General features: G+C 44.7%; 1 protein-coding gene across 1 annotated transcript in view; it reads right to left on the bottom strand.

Moving 5' to 3' along the window:
* Positions 1 to 13950: 13950 nt before the first annotated feature.
* usp14 (ubiquitin specific peptidase 14 (tRNA-guanine transglycosylase)) overlaps positions 13951 to 21948 on the bottom strand; it is a 95358-nt gene continuing 87360 nt past the window's right edge. Inside the window, exon 16 of the mRNA XM_068031725.1 lies at positions 13951 to 14679. Coding sequence (XP_067887826.1) covers positions 14528 to 14679 — 152 coding nt within the window. The 3' untranslated portion in view covers positions 13951 to 14527. The remainder of the gene's footprint in view (positions 14680 to 21948) is intronic.

The following is a 21948-nucleotide window of genomic DNA, read 5'->3' as shown; positions in this document are numbered from 1 at the left end:
TTGCTTATCAGGAATCTATCTTCCTCTGCCTTAAACATATTCAAAGACTCTGCTTCCATCACCTTTTGAGGAAGAGAGTTCGAAAGATTCACGACCCTCTGAGAGAAAAAATTTCTCCCCATCTCTGTCTTAAATGGATGACCCCTTATTTTTAAATGGTTACCCCTGGTTCGAGATTCTCCCACAAGGGGAAACATCCTTTCCAGATCCACCCTGTCAAGACCCCTCAGGATCTTATGTGTTTCAATCAAGTCACCTCTTACTCTTCTAAATTCCAGCAGATACAAGCCTAGCCTGTCCAATCCCTCCTCATAAGATAGCCCACTCATTCCAGGTATCAGTCTAGTAAACCTTCTTTGAACTGGTTCCAACGCATTTACATCCTTCCTTAAATAAGGAGACCAGTACTGTACACAGTACTCCAGATGTACTCTCACCAATGCCCTGTATAGCTGAAGCATAACCTCCATATTTTTGTATTCAATTCCCCTTGCAATAAATGATAACATTCTATTAGCTTTCCTAATTACATGCTGTACCTACATACTAACCTTTTATGATTTATGCACTAGGACATCCAGATCCCTCTGCATCTCAGAGCTTCGCAATCTCTCACCATTTAGATAACATACTTCTTTGTTATTCTTCCTGCTAAAATAGACAACTTAGCATTTTCCCACATTATATGCCATCTGCCAGATTTTTGCCCATTCACTTAACCTATCTATATCCCTTTGTAGCCTCCTTATGTCCTTTTCACAACCTACTTTCCTACCTATCTTTGTGTCATCAGCAAATTTAGTAACCATACCTTCAGTCCCTTCATCTAAATCGTTTATATAAATTGTAAACGTTCAGGTCCCAGCACAGATCCCTGCAGCACGCCACTCATTACATCTTGCCAACCAGAAAATGACCCATTTATGCCTACTCTCTGTTTCCTGTTAGCTAGCCAATCTTCTATCCATGCCAGTATGTTATCCACTACACCATGAGCTTTTATTTTTTGCAATAACCTTTGATGTGGTACCTTATCAAATGCCTTCTGAAAATCTAAGTACAATACATCCACTGGTTCCCCTTCATACACAGCACATGTAACTCCCTCAAAGAACTCCAGTAAATTGGTTAAACATGATTTCCCTTTAATAAAACCATTTTGATTACTGATTACCTTCAATTTTTCTAAGTCCCCTGTTATAACATCTTTAATAATAGCTTCTAACATTTTCCCTAAGACTACAACTTAACAGCCAGTTGTTTCCTGCTTTCTGTCTCCCTTTTTGAATAAAGGAATTACATTCACTATTTTCCAGTCTAGCGGAACCTTGGCTGAATCGAGGGATTTTTGGAAAATTAAAACAAACACGTCAACTATCTCACGAGCCGCTTCTTTTTTTTAAATTCATTCATGGGATGTGGGCGTCGCTAGCCAGGCCAGCATTTATTGACCATCCCTAATTGCCCTTGCTGAGCTGCCTTCTTGAACCGCTGCAGTCCATGGGAGGTAGGGACACCCACAGTGCTGTTAGGAAGGGAGTTCCAGGATTTGGACCCAGCGACAGTGAAGGAACGGCGATATAGTACAAGTCAGGATGGTGTGTGACTTGGAGGGGAACTTGCAGGTGGTGATGTTCCCACGCATCTGCTGCCCTTGTCTTTCTAGTTGGTAGAGGTCACGAGTTTGGAAGGTGCTGTCTAAGGAGTCTTGGTGTGTTGCTGCAGTGCATCTTGTAGATGGTACACACCACTGCCATTGTGTGTCGGTGGTGGAGGGAGTGAATGTTTGTGGATGGGGAGCCATTCAAGTGGACTACTACGTCCTGGATGGTGTCGAGCTTCTTGAGTGTTGTTGGAGCTGCACCCATCCAGGCAAGTGGAGAGTATTCCATCACACTCCTGACTTGTGCCTTGTAGATGGTTGACAGGCTTTCGGGAGTCAGGAGGTGAGTTACTCGCCGCAGGATTCCTAGCCTCTGACCTGCTCTTGTAGCCACAGTATTTATATGGCGACTCCAGTTCAGTTTCTGGTCAATGGTAGCCCCTAGGATGTTGATAGTGGGGGATGTTGATAGTGGTATTGCCATTGAATGTCAAGGGGAGATGGTTAGATTCTCTCTTGTTGGAGATGGTCATTGCCTGGCACTTGTGTGGCGCAAATGTTACTTGCGACTTACAGTCCAAGTCTGGATATTGTCCAACTCTTGCTGCATTTCTACATGGACTGCTTCACTATCTGAGGAGTTGCAAATGGTGCTGAACATTGTACAATCATCAACGAACATCATCAACGAACATCCCCACTTCTGACCTTATGATTGAAGCAAGGTCATTGATGAAGCAGCTGAAGATAGTTGGGCATAGGACACTACCCTGAGGAACTCCTGGAGCTCAGATGATTGACCTCCAACATCCACAACCATCTTCCTTTGTGCTAGGTATGACTCCAACCAGCGTAGAGCTTTCCCTCGATTCCCATTGACTTCAGATTTGCTAGGGCTCCTTGATGCCATACTCGGTCAAATGCTGCCTTGATGTCAAGGGCAGTCACTCTCACCTCAGCTCTTGAGTTCAGCTCTTTTGTCCATGTTTGAACTAAGGCTGTAATGAGGTCAGGAGCTGAGTGGCCCTGGCGGAACCCAAACTGAGCATCACTGAGCAGGTTAATGCTAAGCAAGTGCCGCTTGATGGCACTGTTGATGACACCTTCCATCACTTCCATGATGATTGAGAGCAGGCTGATGGGGCTGTAATTGGCCGAGTTGGACTTGTCCTGCTTTTTGTATATAGGACATACATGGGCAATTTTCCACATTGCAGGGCAGATGCAAGTGTTGTAACTGAACTGGAATAGCTTGGCTAGGGACACGGCAAGTTCTGGAGAACAGGTCTTCAGTACTATTGCCGGAATGTTGTCGGGGCCCATAGCCTTTGCAGTATTTCAGTACTTCAGCCATTTCTTGATGTCACACGGAGAGAATCGAATTGGCTGAAGTCTGGCATCTGTGATGCTGGGAACTTCAGGAGGAGGCCGAGATGGATCATCAACTCGGCACTTCTGGCTGAAGATTGTTGCAAATGCTTCAGCCTTATCTTTCGCACTGATATGCTGGGCTCCCCCGTCATTGAGGATGGGGATATTTGTGGAGCCACCTGCTCCAGTTAGTTGTTTAATTGTCCACCACCATTCACGACTGGATGTGGCAGGACTGCAGAGCTTAGATCTGATCCATTGGTTATGGGGATTACTTAGCTCTGTCTATTGCATGCTGCTTCCGCAGTTTGGCACGCAGATAGTCCTGTGTTGGAGCTTCACCAAGTTGACACCTCATTTTGAGGTATGCCTGGTGCTGCTCCTGGCATGCCCTCCTGCACTCTTCATTGAACCAGGGTTGGTCTCCTGGTAATGGTAGAGTGGGGGATATGCTGGCCATGAGATTAGATTGTGGTTGAGTACAATTCTGCTGCTGCTGATGGCCCACTGCGCCTCATGGATGCCCAGTGTTGCATTGCTAGATCTGTTTGAAATCTATCCCATTTAGCACGGTGGTAGTGCCACACAACACGATGGAGGGTATCATCAATATGAAGGCGGGACTTCGTCTCGACAGGGACTGTGCGGTGGTCACTCCGACCAATACTATCATGGACAGATGCTTCTGCGGCAGGCAGATTGGTGAGGACGATTTCAAGTATGTTTCTCCCTCTTGTTGGTTCCCTCACCACCTGCTGCAGACCCAGTCTAGCAGATATGTCCTTTAGGACTCAGCCAGCTCAGTCAGTAGTGGTGCTACCGAGCCACTCTTGGTGATGGACATTGAAGTCCCCCACCCAGAGTACATTCTGTGCCCTTGCCACCTCAGTGCTTCCTCCAAGTGGTGCTCAACATGGAGGAGTACTGACTCATCAGCTGAGGGAGGGCGGTAGGTGGTAATCAGCAGGAGGTTTCCTTACCCATGTTTGACCTGATGCCATGAGACTTCATGGGGCCTGGAGTCGATGTTGACTCCCAGGGCAACTCCCTCCCTACTGTATACCACCGTGCCACCTCTGCCGGGTCTGTCCTGCTGGTGGGACAGGACATGCCCAAGGGATGGTGATGGCAGTGTCTGGGTCATTGCCAGGTATGATTCCGTGAGTACGACTATGTCAGGCTGTTGCTTGACTAGTCTCTGGGACAGCTCTCCCAACTTTGGCACAAGTCCCCAGATGTTAGTAAGGAGGACTTTGCAGGGTCGACAGGGCTGGGTTTGCCGTTGTTGTTTCCAGTGTCTAGGTCGATGCCGGGTGGTCCGTCCAGTTTTATTCCTTTTTATTGACTTCGTAGCGGTTAGATACAACTGAGTGGCTTGCTAGGCCATTTCAGAGGGCATGTAAGAGTCAACCATATTGCTGTTACATGTAGGTCAGACCAGATAAGGACAGCAGATTTCCTTCCCTAAAGGACATTAGTGAACCAGATGGGTTTTTACAACAATTGACAATGGTTTCATGGCCATCATTAGACTAGCTTTTAATTCCAGATTTATTAATTGAATTCAAATTCCACCTTCTGCAGTGGTGGGATTTGAACCCATGTCCCCCAAGCAATACCTTGGGTTTCTGGGTTACCAGTCCAGTGACAATACCACTACGCCACAGTAGTGGTTAGGGCCCTAGGATGAAGTCCATCAGGACCCGGAGACTTGTCAGCCCGCAGCTCCAACAATTTGTTCAGTACCACCTCCCTGGTGATTGTAATTTTCTTGCGTTCCTCCCTCCCTTCCATTTCCTGACTTACAGCTAATTGTGGGATGTTACTTGTATCCTCTATGGGGAAGACCGATTCAAAAATACCTATTCAATTCATCTGCCATCTCCTTATTATCCATTATTAATTCCCCAGATTCACTTGCTATAGGACCAACGTTCACTTTGTTAACTCTTTTCTTTTTTAAATATGTACAGAAACTCTTACTATCTGTCTTTAATTTTCTAGCTAGCTTTCTCTTGTACTCTAATTTTACCTTCCTTATCAATCTTTAAGTCAATTTTTGCTGTTTTTTTATATTCTGTCCAATCTTCTGACCTGCCACCCATCTATGCGGAATTAGATGCTTTTTCTTTAAGTTTGATACCATCTTTAACTGTTTTGGTTAACTGCGGAGGGCGGGTCTGCCCCCACCACCCCCCCCCCCCCCACCCCCCCACCTTGGAATTTTTCTTTCTCATTGGAATGTATCTATTCTGTGTATTCTGAAATATCTCCTTAAATGTCTGCCATTGCATCTCTATTGACCTTTCCCTTAACCTAATTTGCCAGTTTACTTCAGCTAGCTCTGTTTTCATACCCTCATAGTTGCCCTTATTTAAGTTTAAAATACTGGTCTTGGACCCACTCTTCTCTCCCTCAAACTGAATGTAAAATTCAACCATATTATGATCACTGCTACCTAGGGGCGCCTTAACTATGAGGTCATTTATTAATCCTATCTCATTGCACAATACCAGGTCTAGTATAGCTTGCTTTCTGGTTGGCTCCAGAATGTACTGTTCCAAGAAATTATCCCGAAAACATTCTATCTATTCCTCATCCCAGCTCTTTTCAATGAAGCCTCTCCCAGCATTCCCCGCTCTTTTCAATGAAACCTCTCCCAGCATTCCCCGCTCTTTTCAATTAAACCTCTCCGAGCACTCTCTGCTCTTTTCAATTAAATCTCTCCCAGCACTCCCCGTTCTTTTCAATTAAACCTCTCCGAGCACTCTCCGCTCTTTTCAATTAAATCTCTTCGTGCACTCCCCGCTCTTTTCAATGAAATCTCTCCGAGCACTCCCCGTTCTTTTCAATTAAATCTCTCCGAGCACTCTCCGCTCTTTTCAATGAAATCCCTCCCAGCACTCCCCGTTCTTTTCAATTAAACCTCTCCCAGCACTCCCCGTTCTTTTCAATGAAATCTCTCCGAGCACTCCCCGCTCTTTTCAATGAAATCTCTCCGAGCACTCCCCACTCTTTTCAATGAAATCTCTCCGAGCATTCCCCGCTCTTTTCAATGAAATCTCTCCGAGCACTCCCCGCTCTTTTCAAACAAAATACATCGTCCAGCATCTATGGAATCCTTTTCAGTTTAAAACCCAAGTCCTCAAAAAAAAACAAACGAAGCACCTGTAACATAGACAAGGAAAAACCGTTCCCATTAACTGATGCCACAAGGACTAGGGGACACAGATTGAAGGTTTTGGGCAAGAGATGCAGGGGAAATGTGAGGAAGGACTTTTTTTTTACACAGCGAGTAGCAATGGAACCCGTTGCCCACAAGGGTAGTCGAAGCAGAAACAATCAATGATTTCAAAAGGAAATTGGATGGGCACTTAAAGAAAATAAACTTTCAGGGCCATGGGGATCGAGCGTGGGAGTGGGACTGACTGGAATGCTCCGCGCAGAGCCGGAATGGACTCGATAGGCTGAATGGCCCCCTTCTGCGCCATAAATGATTCGATCATCATTTTCCTTTGCTTCTAGCAAGAATCATGGTCAATATAAGAAAAACTTGTATTTATATAAACATTAATATGTCCCAAATTCCCCTTACAGCCAATAAAGCACTTTAGAAGTGTAATCATAGAAAACTTATGGCACAGAAAGAGGCCATTTAGCCCATTGTGTCTGCGTCGGCTGAAAAAAATCTAGCCGCTCAATCTAATCCCACCTTCAGCACTTGGTCCATAGCCTTGTAGGTTCCAGCACTTCAGGTGCATGTCCAGGCACCATTTAAAAGAGTTGAGGGTTTCTGCCTCCACCACTGATCCGGGAAGTGTATTCCAGACACCCACCACCATCTGGCTGAAAAAGTTTTTCCTCATTTCCCCTCTAATCCTTCTACCAATCACCTTAAATCTGTGCCGCCTGGTAATTAACCTCTCCGCTAGGGGAAACAGATCATAGAAACTTAGAAAATAGGAGCAGGAGTAGGCCATTCGGCCCTTCGAGGCTGCTCCGCCATTCATTATGATCATGGCAGATCATCCAACTCAGTAACCTGTTCCCGCTTTCGCCCCATATCCTTTGATTCCTTTAGACCAGAGAGCTATATCTAACTCCTTCTTGAAAACATACAATGTTTTGGCCTCAACTGCTTTCTCAGTGAATTCCACAGGTTCACCACTCTCTGGGTGAAGAAATTTCTCCTCATCTCAGTCCTGAAGGGTCTTTCCTGTATCCTTGGTCTATGACCCCTGGTTCTGGACTCCCCCACCATTGGGAACATCCTTCCTGCATCTCCCCTATCAAGTCCTGTTAGAATTTTATAGGTTTCTATAAGAACCCCCCTCACTCTTCTGAACTACAGTGAATAAAATCCTATCCGACTCAATCTCTCCTCATACGTCAGTCCTGCCATCCCAGAAATCAGTCAGGTAAACCTTCGCTGCAATCCCTCCATAGCAAGAATATCCTTCCTCAGATGAGACCAAACCACACAATATTCCAGGTGTGGCCTCACCAAGGCCCTGTATAATTGCAGCAAGTCATCCTGTACTCAAATCCTCTCGCTATGAAGGCCAACATACCATTTGCCTTTTTTTACCACCTGTTGTACCTACACGCTTACCTTCAGCGACTGGTGTACAAGAACATCCAGGTCTCGTTGCATATTCCCCTCTCTCAGTTTATAGCCGTTCAGATAATAATCTGCCTTCCTGTTTTTGCTACCAAGGTGGATAACCTCTCATTTATCCACATTATACTGCATCTGCCACTCACTCAACTTGTCCAAATCACTCTGAAGCCTCTCTGCATCCTCCTCACAACTCATCCTCCCACCCAGTTTTGTGTCATCTCCAAATTTGGAGATAGTACATTTAGTTCCCTCATCTAAATCATTAATATATATTGTGAACAGCTGGGGTCCTAGCACCGATCCCTGCGGTACCCCACTAGTCACTGCCTGCCATTCGGAAAAAGACCCATTTATCCCTACTCTTTGTTTCCCGTCTGCCAACCAATTTTCTATCCATCGCAATGCATTACCCCCAATCCCATGCGCTTTAATTTTACACGTTAATCTCTTATGTGGGACTTTGTCGAAAGCCTTCTGAAAGTCCAAATAAACCACATCCACTGGCTGTCCCTCATCAACTCTACTAGTTACATCCTCAAAGAATTCTAGTAGATTTGTCATGCATGATTTTCCTTTCATAAATCGTTGCTGATTCTGCCCAATTCTACCACTGTTCTCTAAGTGCTCTGCTATAAAATCTTTGATAATGAACTCTAGAATTTTCCCCACTACTGACGTCAGGCTGACTGGTCTATAATTCCCTGCTTTCTCTCTACCTCCCTTTTTAAATAGCGGGGTTACATTAGCTACCCTGCAATCTGTAGGAACTGTTCCAGAGTCTATAGAATCTTGGAAGATGACCACCAATGCATCCACTATTTCTAGGGCCACTTCTTTAAGTACTCTGAAATGCATACCATCAGGGGATTTATTGGCCTTCAATCCCAACAATTTCCCCAACACCATTTCTCTACTAATACTGATTTCTTTCAGTTCCTCTCTCTCACTAAGCCCTGTGTTCCCCAACATTTCTGGTATGATATTTGTGTCCTCCTTTGTGAAGACAGAACCAAAGTATGCATTTAGTTGTTCTCCATAATAAATTCCCCTGTTTCTGATTGTAAGGGACCTACAGTTGTCTTCACCAATCTTTTTCTCTTCACATACTTGTAGAAACTTTTGGTCAGTTTTTATGTTCCCCGCAAGCTTGCTCTCGTACTCTATTTTTCCCTTCTTAATCCTCCTTTGCTGAATTCTAAACTGCTCCCAATCCTCAGGTCTGTTGTTTTTTCTGGCAAATTTATATGCCTCTTCCTTGGATCTAATGCTATCTCTAATTTCCCTTATAAGCCATGGTTTGGCTACCTTTCCCGTTAGACAGGGATAAACAATTGTTGCAATTCATCCATGCGTTCTTTAAATGTTTGCCATTGCCTTTTCACCGTCATCCCTTTAAGTAACGTTTTCCAATCCGTCATAGTCAACTCGCGCCTCATACCTTCGTAGTTTCCTTTACTAAGATTCAGGACCCTAGTCTCAGAATTAACTACGTCACTCTCCATCTTGATGAAGAATTCTATCATATTATGGTCGCTCATGCCCAAGGGGTCTCGCACCACTAGGTTGTCAATTATTTCTCTCTCATTACACAATACCCAGTCTGGATAGCCTGTTCTCCAGTTGGTTCCTCAATGTTTTGGTCCAGAAAACCATCCCGTATACACTCCAAGATTTCCTCCTCTCCGGTATTGTGACTAATTTGATTTGCCCAATCTATATGCAGATTAAATTCACCCATAATTACAGATGTTCTTCTATTGCATGCGTCTCTAATTTCCTGTTTAATGCCATTCCCAACATCACCACTACAGTTTGGGGGTCTTCCTTCCTGTCTACTCTGGGACCCTCATAAGTTTGTGCACCTCAATTAAGTCACCCCTCAGCCTCCTCTGTTCTAAGGAAAACAACCCTAGCCTATACAATCTTTCCTCATAGCTGCAACCCTCAAGCCCTGGCAATATTTTTGTAAATCTCCTCTGTACTCTCTCCAGAGCAATTATGTCCTTCCTGTAATGTGGTGACCAGAACTGTACGTAGTACTCCAGCTGTGGCCTAACCCTAGTTCCAGGGAGAAGACTTGGAGGGCGGAGTAATGGAGCGGTGAGTATAAAAACCTTACCTCGGGGCTTCGTGGCCTAGTTCCAGGGAGAAGACTTGGAGGGCGGAGTACCGGAGCGGTGAGTATAAAAACCTTACCTCCGGGATTCGCGGCCTAGTTCCAGGGAGAAGGCTCGGAGGGCGGAGGACCGGAGTGGTGAGTATAGAGAGTAACTTACCTTGGGTGAAAAAAAACTGAAAAAGTGACATCACAGGAAAGCTGTGACCTGATTGGCTGGTAGGGAATCTGCACTGAATTCGAAAATAAAACATTGATAAACTAATTAACCCTAATTAACTAACTAATTAATAAGTAGAGGAGTAACTAAATCGGAGGGAGGAGATTACTGTATTTAGCATTTAATATTTATAGTAGAAATCTAGCGCTAGGGACCACATAGTTAATTGTAACTTAATTTAGTAAGGATTTAATAAGTATTTATTTTAAATTAATTCGTTAATTAGTGAAAGAAATGTCAGTTAGAGAGGTAAAGTGCTTCACCTGTGAGATGTGGGAGGTCCGTGACACTTCCAGCGTTCCGGACAACTACATCTGCAGGAAGTGTACCCAACTGCAGCTCCTCACAGACTGCATGGATCGGTTGGAGCAGCAATTGGATGCACTTAGGAGCATGCAAGTGGCGGAAAGCATCATCAACAGGAGTTTTAGAGACAAGGTTACACCCAAGGTGCAGGCAGATAGATGGGTGACCGCTAGTAGGTGCAGGCAGTCAGTGCAGGAATCCCCTGTGGCTGTCCCCCTCTCTAACAAGTATACCGTTTTGGATACTATTTGAGAGGCAATGGCCTATCAGGGGGAAACAGCAGTAACCAGAGCAGTGGCACCACGGCTGGCTCTGTTGTTCAGCAGGGAGGGACAAAGTGCAGAAGAGCAATAGTTATAGGGGACTCTATAGTCAGGGGCACAGATAGGCGCTTCTGTGGACGTGAAAGAGACTCCAAGATGGTATGTTGCCTCCCTGGTGCCAGGGTCAAGGATGTCTCTGAACGGACAGGGGGAATTCTGAAGGGGGAGGGTGAACAGCCAGAGGTGTTGGTACACATTGGTACTAACGACATAGGCAGGAAGAGTGACGAGGTCCTGCAGGGGGAGTTCAGGGAGTTAGGTAGTAAGTTAAAAAACAGGACCTCTAGGGTTGTAATCTCAGGATTAGTCCCTACGTCATGTGCCATGAGGCTAGAAATAGGAAGATAGTGCAGCTAAACATGTGGTTAAACAGCTGGTGTAGGAGGGAGGGTTTCAGATATCTGGATCATTGGGATCTCTTCCTGGACAGATGGGACCTGCACAAGAAGGACGGGTTGCATCTAAACTGGAGGGGCACAAATATCCTGGCTGCGAAGTTTGCTAGCGTCACTCGGGAGGGTTTAAACTAGTGTGGCAGGAGGGTGGGAACCAGAGCAGTAGGACAGCAGGTGAAATAACTGAGAGGGAACTAGTGAATAAGGCCAGTGAGACTGAGAGGAAGAGCAAGCAGGGAGATGTTGCTGAGCACAGCGGAACTGGTGGTCTGAAGTGCATTTGTTTCAATGCAAGAAGTATAACCAGTAAGGCAGATGAACTTAGAGCTTGGATTAGTACTTGGAACTATGATGTTGTTGCTATTACAGAGAATTGGTTGAGGGAAGGACAGGACTGGCAGCTAAACGTTCCGGGATTTCGAGGCTTCAGGCAGGATAGAGGGGGATGTAAAAGGGGTGGGGGAGTTACATTACTGGTTAAGGAAAATATCACAGCTGTACTGCGGGAGGACACCTCGGACAGGTCATGCAGCGAGGCAATATGGGTGGAGCTCAGGAATAGGAAGGGTGCAGTCAAAATGTTGGGGTTTACTACAGGCCTCCCAACAACCAGCGGGAGATAGAGGAGCAGATATGTCAACAGATATTGGAAAGATGTAAAGGTAACAGGGTTGTAGTGGTGGGTGATTTTAACTTCCCCTATATTGACAGGGACTCACTTAGTGCTAGGGGCTTGAATGGGGCAGAATTTGAAAGGAGCATCCAGGAGGGCTTCTTGAAACAATATGTAGATAGTCCAACGAGGGAAGGGGCCATACTGGACCTGGTATTGGGGAATGAGCCCGGCCAGGTGGTTGAAGTTTCAGTAGGGGAGCATTTCAGGAACAGTGACCATAATTCTGTAAGTTTTAAGGTACTTGTGGATAAGGATAAGAGTAGTCCTCGGGTGAAGGTGCTAAATTGGGGGAAGGCTAATTATAACAATATAAACGTCAGTTGATTAGAATCCAGGACCGGCATGTTCCTGTGAGGATGAAGGATAAGTTTGACAAGTTTCGGGAACCTTGGATAACGAGGGATATTGTGAGCCTAGTCAAAAAGAAAAAGGAAGCATTCGTAAGGGCTTGAAGGCTGGGAACAAAGCCCTTGAGGAATATAAAGTAAGTAGGAAGGAACTTAAGCAAGAAGTCAGGAGGGCTAAAAGGGGTCATGAAAAGTCATTGGCAAACAGGATTAAGGAGAACCCCAAGGCTTTTTATACGTATATAAAGAGCAAGAGGGTAGCCAGGGAAAGGGTTGGCCCACTCAAGAATAGAGGAGGGAATCTATGCGTGAAGCCAGAGGAAATGGGTGAGGTACTAAATGAGTACTTTGCATCAGTATTCACCAGAGAAGGACTTGGTGGATGATTAGTCTAGGGAAGGGTGCGTAGGTAGTCTGGGTCATGTCGATATCAAAAATGAGGATGTGTTGGGCGTCTTGAAAAACTTTAAGGTAGATAAGTCCCCAGGCCTTGATGGGATCGACCACAGACTACTGAGGGAGGCAAGGGAGGAAATTGCTGGGGCCTTGAAGAAATCTTTGTATCCTCATTGGCTACAGGTGAGGTCGCAGAGGACTGGAGAATAGCCTTTGTTCCTTTGTTTAAGAAGGGTAGCAAGGATAATCCAGGTAATTACAGGCCAGTGAGCCTTATGTAACTGATAGGGAAATTATTGGACAGGATTTACTCCCATTTGGAAACAAATGGACTTATTAGCGAGAGGCAGCATGGTTTTGTGAAGGGGAGGTCGTGTCTCATTAACTTGATCGAGTTTTTTGAGAAAGTGACTAAGATGATGATGAAGGAAAGGCAGTGGATGTTGTCTACATGGCCTTCAGTAAAGCCTTTGACAAGGTCCCTCATGGCAGACTGGTACAAAAGGTGAAGTCACACGGGATCAGAGGTGAGCTGGCAAGATGGATACAGAACTGGCTTGGTCATAGAAGAGAGGGTAGCAGTGGAAGGGTGCTTTTCTGAATGGAGGGCTGTGACTAGTGGTGTTCCATAGGGATCAATGCTGGGACCTTTGCTGTTTTTAGTATATATTATGTTTGGAGGAAAATGTAGCTGGTCTGATTAGTAAGTTTGCGGACGACACACAGCTTGGTGGAGTTGCGGATAGTGATGAGGATTGTCAGAGGATACAGCAGGATATAGATCGGTTGGAGACTTGGGCGGAGAAATGGCAGATAGAGTTTAATCTGGACAAATGTGAGGTAATGCATTTTGGAAGGACTAAAACAGGTGGGAAGTATACAGTAAATGGCAGAACCCTTAGGAGTATTGACAGGCAGAGAAATCTGGGCGTACAGGTCCACAGATCACTGAAAGTGGCAACGCAGGTGGACAAGGTAGTCAAGAAGGCATATGCACCCTGCAGTCAGCCTATCTCCACTGCTGCTTGTCCTCCCTCTGCTAATGACAGTGTTGAATGGAGTCCCAATGTGGACAGTATTTGGACTTCCAAGGTTTCTAATCACCTGTTGGAAAACCAGCATAATAGAAGAATAAGCTTTATGGTCTGCACGGCCTTTCTGATCCCTTATATTTGCTATTATTCAGTATAAGGAATAATTTTTTCAATCAAAGTTGAAATGAAATTGCACTGTAGTGTAGTGGACAGCATTCTGTCCCATGTGTGGATTCCAGACCACACACCAACTGTTAAGAGCACAAGCAACCTGGCCAGCTCTTTACCCAGCCAGATACGAACCAACCTCCAGGCAGTGCACAAGGCAGCTGCCAACTGGCACTCCCTTCCGACAGAAAAACATGAGACCCCAATTAATAATTTCCACACGAGCTCAGGAATTCAGCACTGTGGAGGAATTCAAATCCAATGCTGAGTTAATAAATTATAAGGTGATGAAGAATCACATACTTAGGTTCAGAGTGACAAATTCAGTTATTTTGCAGCAATTCTTATTCATATAATAAAGTTAAACCACAAAGTTTTAGTGAAACAGGTAAGTTTTATGAATTTACATTATACAACAAAATGTGGTTTCAGGCAAACTGGTTTTGGCTGGAGCAGCAATACAATAATGGAAAAAATATTAGAACTTGGTATGTAGTTACAATGTAAATTTTACAATGCAAAGTTTACATTGTACTAATTTTCAAAATGTATTTAGTAAAATAATTAAAAGAAACCCATTCACAGTATTAACTTTGTTTCTCTCTTGTACAGCATCACAGAACCAGTCACCATTAACCACACGTGACTGAAAACCACATTAACATAAAAGGAACAAAAAACAGAATTATGGATCACTTTTTTTTTTATTATTCCACATCGAGAAATATCAGAATTAAGATTTGATCAAATCCACAGGTCCTCCTCAACTAATGCCTGATTTGTTTTGAAAGGTGTGGTAGATGATGTGAAGTAGTACCAGGGTCACAGTTGAGGCAACACCTTCCCTTTGCAGTCTTACCTGAGTAAGGTAAGCTACAGAAAGTGAAGGCATCATAAAACAGTAATAGTCATGCAGGATAACGAAAATGAAGGTAGTTGTGCTCAACCATATCACTGTGGGGTTTCATCTTCAATTACTTCTAGTCGACGAGGCCCATACAGTAGAACATAGGCTATGTGCCAGTCACCACCACCAGATAACTTCAGAATATCTTCAGGTGCCACAACACTGACTTTATCATCATCAAATTTGATCCACTCATCTAAAAGATAATTGAATAAAAATGAGAAACGAAAACCTTCACATTTAAGTACACATGACATACAAACTTTTATTGCAATATGCATTTGTGTAGCCAGAACGGAGATATTCTAAATTTACATCAGAGATATCAGCTTAGAATGCAGTTGCAACAGGCAAGACTTCAAAAATTTGTGGCAGCTCTGTTGTACACCTACACAAATTAAACAAGTACACATATATAGTCATAAAAACTTTCATAAACAAAGACACCAACAGCAAAGGCTGCCAAAGATCACACGTTTTGGAACAATTATTCACGTTTAATCTCTAATTGATACTTCAAAGGAACAAAAGCTTCTTTCCAGTATTAACTTTTTAAATAAGCAGGAATTGCTTATTTTTAAAATAAAAATTATTCAAGGTCATTTAAGAATGGCAAGTTCATGGGTTCTACACCATACTCCATTTCTAAGCTGTATTTGTGGAAGGATGTGATACCTCCCTGTAAGGGAGAAGCATGTGAGCAAGGGAAGAACAAACAGATGGGAATGCTGTGCCTGGACAGTACCTCACTTTCCAGAAGCCAGCCAGAAGAGGTACTGAAGATCTGGGAGCAAGATGCACATCTTCAGAAAACATACTTTTTTTTTTCAATCTGAAGATTGAACCAGGATAAACTATCAAAAGCCAATTTTCAACTGCATGCTGTTTTGTGGCAAACACACCTAAAGCATGGGGAGCCAGGAAATCGATCCTTCTGCATTAACACTCAAATTTCCCAATTCAGTGGCAGTTTGTTTCTTCTCAGATAAACTGCCACATTGATTTTCATGAATTTATACTTGCCGTCATGTAGCAAGAGTATGTTATGGATTAATTGAAATATTCCACAAATATTAATGATTTAGAGAAACAATATACAGAACCACATATTGAAGTTTGCCAATGACACGAAGATTGTTCTTTTCATTCTTCCATGGGGATTTGGGCGTCACTAGCAGGGCCAGCAATTGTTGCCCATCCCTAATTGCCCTCGAGAAGGTAGTGGTGAGCTTCCTTCTTGAACCGCTGCAGTCCATCTGGTGTGGGTACACCAGAAGTGCTGTTAGGGAGGGAGTTCAAGGATTTTGATCCAGCGGCAGTTAAGGAACGGTGATAGATTTCCAAGTCAGGATGGTGTGCGACTTGGAGGGGAACTTGCAGGTGGTCGTGTTCCCATGCGTCGGCTGTCCTTGTTCCTTGTCCTAGGTGGAAGTCGTCGCAGGTTTGGAAGGTGCTGTCGAAGGAGGCATGGTTAGTTGCTGCAGTGTATCTTGTAGATAGTACACACATAGCGTTGATGGTGGAGGGAGTGAACATTTAAGGTGGTGGATGGGGTGCCAATCAAGTGGGCTGCTTTGTCTTGGATGGTTTTGAGCTTCCTGAGAGTTGTTGGAGCTACACTCATCCAGGCAAGTGAAGAGTATTCCATCATACTCCTGACTTGTGCCTTGTAGATGGTGGACAGGCTTTGGGGAGTCAGGAGGTGGGTTACCTGCCACAGAATGCCCAGCCTCTGACCTGCTCTTGTAGCCGCAGTATTTATGTGGCTGCTCCAGTTCAGTTTCTGGTCAATGGTAACCCCCAGGATGTTGATAGTGGGGGATTCAGCGATGATAATGCCATTGAATGTCAAGGGGATTGGTTAGATTCTCTCTTATTGGAGATGGTCATTGCCTGGCACTTGTGTGCCACTTACCAGCCCAAGTCTGAATGTTGTCGAGGTCTTGCTGCATATGGACATGGTCTGTTTCAATATCTGAGGAACTGCGAATAGTACTGAACATCGTACAGTGAACATCCCTACTTCTGACCTTACGATGAAGGGAAGGTCATTGATGAAGCAGCTGAAGATGGTTGGGCCTAGGACACTACCCTGAGGAACTCCTGTAGCAACGTCCTGGGGCTGAGATGATTGGCCCCCAACAACTACAACCATCTTCCTTTGTGCTAGATATAACTTCAACCAGTGGAGGGTTTTCCCCTTAATTTCTATTAACGTCAGTGGTGATATAGTAAAGAGTGTAGATGTGTATAAAATTACAAAGAGATACTGATTGATTGTGAGAGTGGGCAGAACTGTGACAGATGGATTTCAACACAGGTTAGTGTCAGTTCATCCATTTTGGACCAAAAAAGGATAGCTACGAGTTATTATTTAAAATGGTGAAAAGCTAGAAACAGTGGAGGTCCAAAAAGAGTTAGGGGTCTATGTACACAGATTAAAATCTAGGAACCTAGGTACAAAAATAATCAAAAAGCCTAATGGATTGTTAGCCTTTATAACTAGAGAGCTAGAATATCAACTAGAGAAGGCTTTGCTACAGCTATACAGAGCCCTGGTTAGACCACATCTGGAATACTGTACACAGTTCTGGGAACGACACTGTAGAAAAGACATATTGGTCATGGAAGGAGTGCAGCATGCTTTCAGTACGGATTACCATGACTCCAAGGATTAGATCACATAAACTAGGCTTGTATTCCCTGGAGTAATTTAATTTGATTGAGACTTTTAGGATTTTGTAATGAACTGATAGGGCATAGAGACAGAAACTTTTTCTGTTGGTGGGGAAGTCTGGGAGAAAGGAATATAACCTTAAAATCAGAGTCAGGCCATTCAGGAGAGAAGTAATGATACACTCCTTCATGCAGAGTGTGGTAGAAATGTGGAATACTCTCCCTCAAAAAGCAGTAGATGCTAGCTCAATTAATAGTTTCAAATCTGAAATCAATATATTTCTGCTAATCAAGGATATGAAGGGATATGGAGCAAAGACAGGTAGATAGAGTTAAGAATACAGATCAGTTATGAGCTCACTGAATGGGTCGAGGGGCTGAATAGTCTACTCTTGGCCCTATTCCAGTGGTCCAATCTGTAGCATATGTCTGCTCTGTATGCAGTGGAAAGTGTTGCTCCAGCCATTCCAGTTTCACAAGGTGATGAAACACGCTGTCAGGAGGAGGCAGTGAGCTAAGTTGCACCCTCATTCTATAATAATTAATGCAAGTTAAAAACTGCCCTTTCTTCACCACCAGTTTTCTCCTCTTCTTCCTGAAAATGCTGACTAAGCTCAGGTTTGGTTCCATAGGCCTGGTAGTCTTCTCACACTTGGGCTATTATTTATATGCGAATGTGGGCCATTATTTATATACGAATGTGGATAATTTATAGCTGAGGACTATTTAAAAGAGACATCATAGCTGGGCTGATGCCTATACACACGTTCATGTTCTAATAGGGGTCATCGGAAAGTGGAGCAGGAGCCAGTGAGATTTTTATACTCCTCCACCCTCCAGTGACAGCGAGCCTCATTAACTACTGCACTCCTACTGTTACTTAGGCTGAGATCCGCTAACTATGTAGCTACCTTACTTGATTCTGGTCATGGCCTTGTATGTTTGGGGCCAATTTTTACTTCACAAGTACAAAACACAAAAAAAAACGGGAGGCTTTATATATTGCACTATACAACACTGTTGTTTCTGGGATTCCAGTTGTTTGCCATTGCTGCAAAGATGCAATCAATTTGGGTCCAAGATGACTGCATTCTGGTGATTCCCTCCTCCTTTCCCTCCCCCCCAGTGCAACAACAAACTGCTATGTTGCAAAAGTTCTCAAAATTAAATGTTGAACTATTCTTAGTTACATTTTCACATCAGAAGTACAACACTCCAGAACAATGTATAATTTATAGATTTAAAAGTCTTTTTCCAAAAAAGGAAGCTTTCCCATTGATGTTAACACCATTTGATTGAAGCATCTTTCATCTCCTGCTTTAACAATGACACCTGTAAATTACAGACACTTTAGGGATCAGCATGATCTGTCCTTTTTTTGCCAGTGTCCTTATTTTCAAAATGTACTGTAAAATTGTTCCCAACAATCTTGAAGAATCAGCTGAGATTATGATTGGCACCTAAATCAGTTGCAACAATGCTAAAAATCCCCCTCCTGCACACCAACGTTCAGTTCTGTTTATTTAACAGTTCTGCAGTCTAAATTTCTATTTTGTCTCAAACCATTTTCATTGGAGCAGAATGTAACTTTAGTTTCTCCGTTCTACTTAGCAACAATAGGGCAGTGACACGACAAAAAATGGGAAAACGTGATGGCAGGTTGTGCTGGTATATTGAAGCTTTCAAAGGCAAGCCTTAAAACAGATTGAGAACATCTGGGAGGAAAAACATAATAGGTTACATTATCTGTACGAGTGAAACTGTACTGGTTCAGCAGTGGGCCTTCAGGAAAATAGACTGATAAGCTGGGTCTCACAGGTTTGTCTATCACGCTACAGAGTAACAGACATACCCAGGGCAGCCATCCACTTTCACTCACCAAAATCAAAGCTCCTCAAAGCAGTGAATCCACAACCAGAACTGAGGAAAAGACGATGATGGCAAGATCAGGGAAGAGGAGCTGCCAGCAGCCGCTGAGTGTATGGATGCAGTGCCAAGGCAGGAATGGACCATACCGCTTGCATGCAATTTCCTTGATTGGGGAGGCTGGTGAGGTCAGCGTGAGGCAGCAGCAGTTTTTGTGAAAGCTTTTTTAAAAATTCTTTTCATGGGATGTGAGCATCGTTGGCGAGGCCAGCATTTGTTACCCATCCCTAATTGCTCTTCAGAAAGTGGTGGTGAGCCGCATTCTTAACTGCTGCAGTCCATCTGGTTTAGGAACACCCATAGTGCTATTAGGAAGCGAGTTCCAGGTTTTGGACCCAGCAACAGTGAAGGAACGGTGATATAGTTCCAAGTCAGGATGATGTGCGACTTGGAGGGGAACTTTGTTTTTTTATTCATTCATGGGATGTGGGCATCACTGGCCAGGCCAACATTTATGGCCCATTCCCAATTGCCCTGGAGAAGGTGGTGGTGAGCTGCCTTCTTGAACCGCTGCAATCCATGTGGGGTAGATATACCCACAGTGCTGTTAGGAAGGGAGTTCTAGGATTCTGACCCAGCGATAGTGAAGGAACGGCGATATAGTTCCAAGTCAGGATGGTGTGTGACTTGGAGAGGAACTTGCAGGTGTTCCCATGCATTTGCTGCCCTTGTCTTTCTAGTTGGTAGAGGTCGCAGGTTTGGAAGGTGCTGTCTAAGCAGCCTTGCTGCAGTGCATCTTGTAGATGGTACACACTGCTGCCACTGTGCGTCGGTGGTGTAGGGAGTGAATGTTTGTGAATGGGGTGCCAATCAAGCAGGCAGCTTTGTCCTGGATAGTGTCGAGCTTCTTGAGTGTTGTTGGAGCTGCACCCATCCAGGAAAGTGGAGAGTATTCCATCACACTCCTGACTTGTGCCTTGTAGATGGTGGACAGGCTTTGGGGAGTCAGGAGGTGAGTTACTCGCCGCAGGACTCCTAGCCCCTGACCTGCTCTTGTAGCCACAGTATTTATATGGCTACTCCAGTTCAGTTTCTGGTCAATGGTAGCCCCTAGGATGTTGATAGTGGGGGATTCAGCGATGGTAATGCCATTGAATGTCAAGGGGAAATGGTTAGATTCTCTCTTGTTGGAGATGGTCATTGCCTGGCACTTGTGTGGCACAAATGTTACTTGCCACTTATCAGCCCAAGCCTGGATACTGTCCAAGTCTTGCTGCATTTCTACATGGACTGCTTCAGTATCTGAGGAGTCACGAATGGTGCTGAACATTGTGCAATCATCAGTGAACATCCCCATTTCTGACCTTATGATTGAAGGAAGGTCATTGATGAAGCAGCTGAAGATTGTTGGGCCTAGGACACTACCCTGAGGAACTCCTGCAGTGATGTCCTGGAGCTCAGATGATCGACCTCCAACAACCACAACCATCTTCCTTTGCGCTAGGTATGACTCCAGCCAGCGGAGGGTTTTCCCCGATTCCCATTGACCTCGGTTTTGCTAGGGCTCCTTGATGCCATACTCCGTCAAATGCTGCCTTGATGTCAAGGGCAGTCACTCTCACCTCACCTCTGGAGTTCAGCTCTTTTGTCCATGTTTGAACCAAGGCAGTAATGAGGTCAGGAGCTGAGTGGCCCTGGTGGAACCCAAACTGAGCGTCACTGAGCAGGTTATTGCTAAGCAAGTGCTGCTTGATGGCACTGTTGATGACACGTTCCATCACTTTACTGATGATTGAGAGTAGGCACATGGGGCGGTAATTGGCCGGGTTGGACTTGTCCTGCTTTTTGTGTACAGGACATACCTGGGCAATTTTCCACACTGCAGGGTAGAATACAGTGTTGTAGTGTACTGTAATAGCTTGGCTAGGGGCACAGCAAGTTCTGGAGCACAGGTCTTCAGAATATTGTCAGGGCCCATAGCCTTTGCAGTATCCAGTGCCTTCAGTCGTTTCTTGATATCACGTGGTTGTGGTGGTGAGGGTGGTGTTCCCATGCGTCTGCTGCTATTGCCCTTCTAGGGGGTAGAGGTCGCAGGTTTGGAAGGTGTTGTCGAAGGAGGCTTGGCAAATTGCTACAATGCATCTTGTATATGGTACACACCGCTGCCACTGTGCGTCAGTGGTGCAGGAAATGAATGTTCAAGGTGGTAGATGGGGTGCCAGTCAAGCAGGCAGCTTTGTCCTGGATGCTGTTGAGCTTCTTGAGTGTTGTTGGAGCTGCACTCATCCAGGCACGTGGAGAGTATTCCATCACACTCCTGACTTGTGCCTTGTAGATGGTGGCAAGACTTTGGGGAGTCAGGAGGTGCAGAATTCCTAGCCTCTGACCTGCTCTTGTCGCCACAGTATTTACATGGCTGCTCCAGTTCAGTTTCTGGTCAAAGGTAACTCCCCAGGATTTTGATGGTGGTGGATTCGGCGATGGCAATGCCACTAAATGTCAAAGGTCAGATTCTCTCTTGTTGGAGATGGTCAATGTCTGACACTTGTGTGGCACGAATGTTACTAGCCACTCATCAGCCCAAGCCTGAATGTTGTCCAAGTCTTGCTGCATGTAGACACGGACTGCTTCAGTATCTGAGGAATCGCGAATGGAGAGTTCTTTCTCCATCATCCATATTAGCTGAGAAACTGATCCATCCCTGGCATACAGCTGTGCAAGCATTCAATCCCAGAGACAGAGCAATTTCTCTGCTGCTATGGATGCTGAGTAGAGAGCTCAACATTCCACAAAAGTGGTTTCTTTCACAAAACCAGCTGCTGCCTCACACTGACCTGTGCGTCCTGTGTTTTGGCCCGCAACAGCTTTCTGGCAAGAAAACTGACCCAGAAAGCACAACCAGAACTCTGCTCACCAATTCTCA

The sequence above is a fragment of the Heterodontus francisci genome, chromosome 5, assembly GCF_036365525.1.
Source record: "Heterodontus francisci isolate sHetFra1 chromosome 5, sHetFra1.hap1, whole genome shotgun sequence".
Classification (NCBI taxonomy): domain Eukaryota; kingdom Metazoa; phylum Chordata; class Chondrichthyes; order Heterodontiformes; family Heterodontidae; genus Heterodontus; species Heterodontus francisci.
The sequence above is the reverse complement of the archived record's forward strand: the minus strand, read 5'-3'. Positions and strand labels throughout refer to the sequence as shown.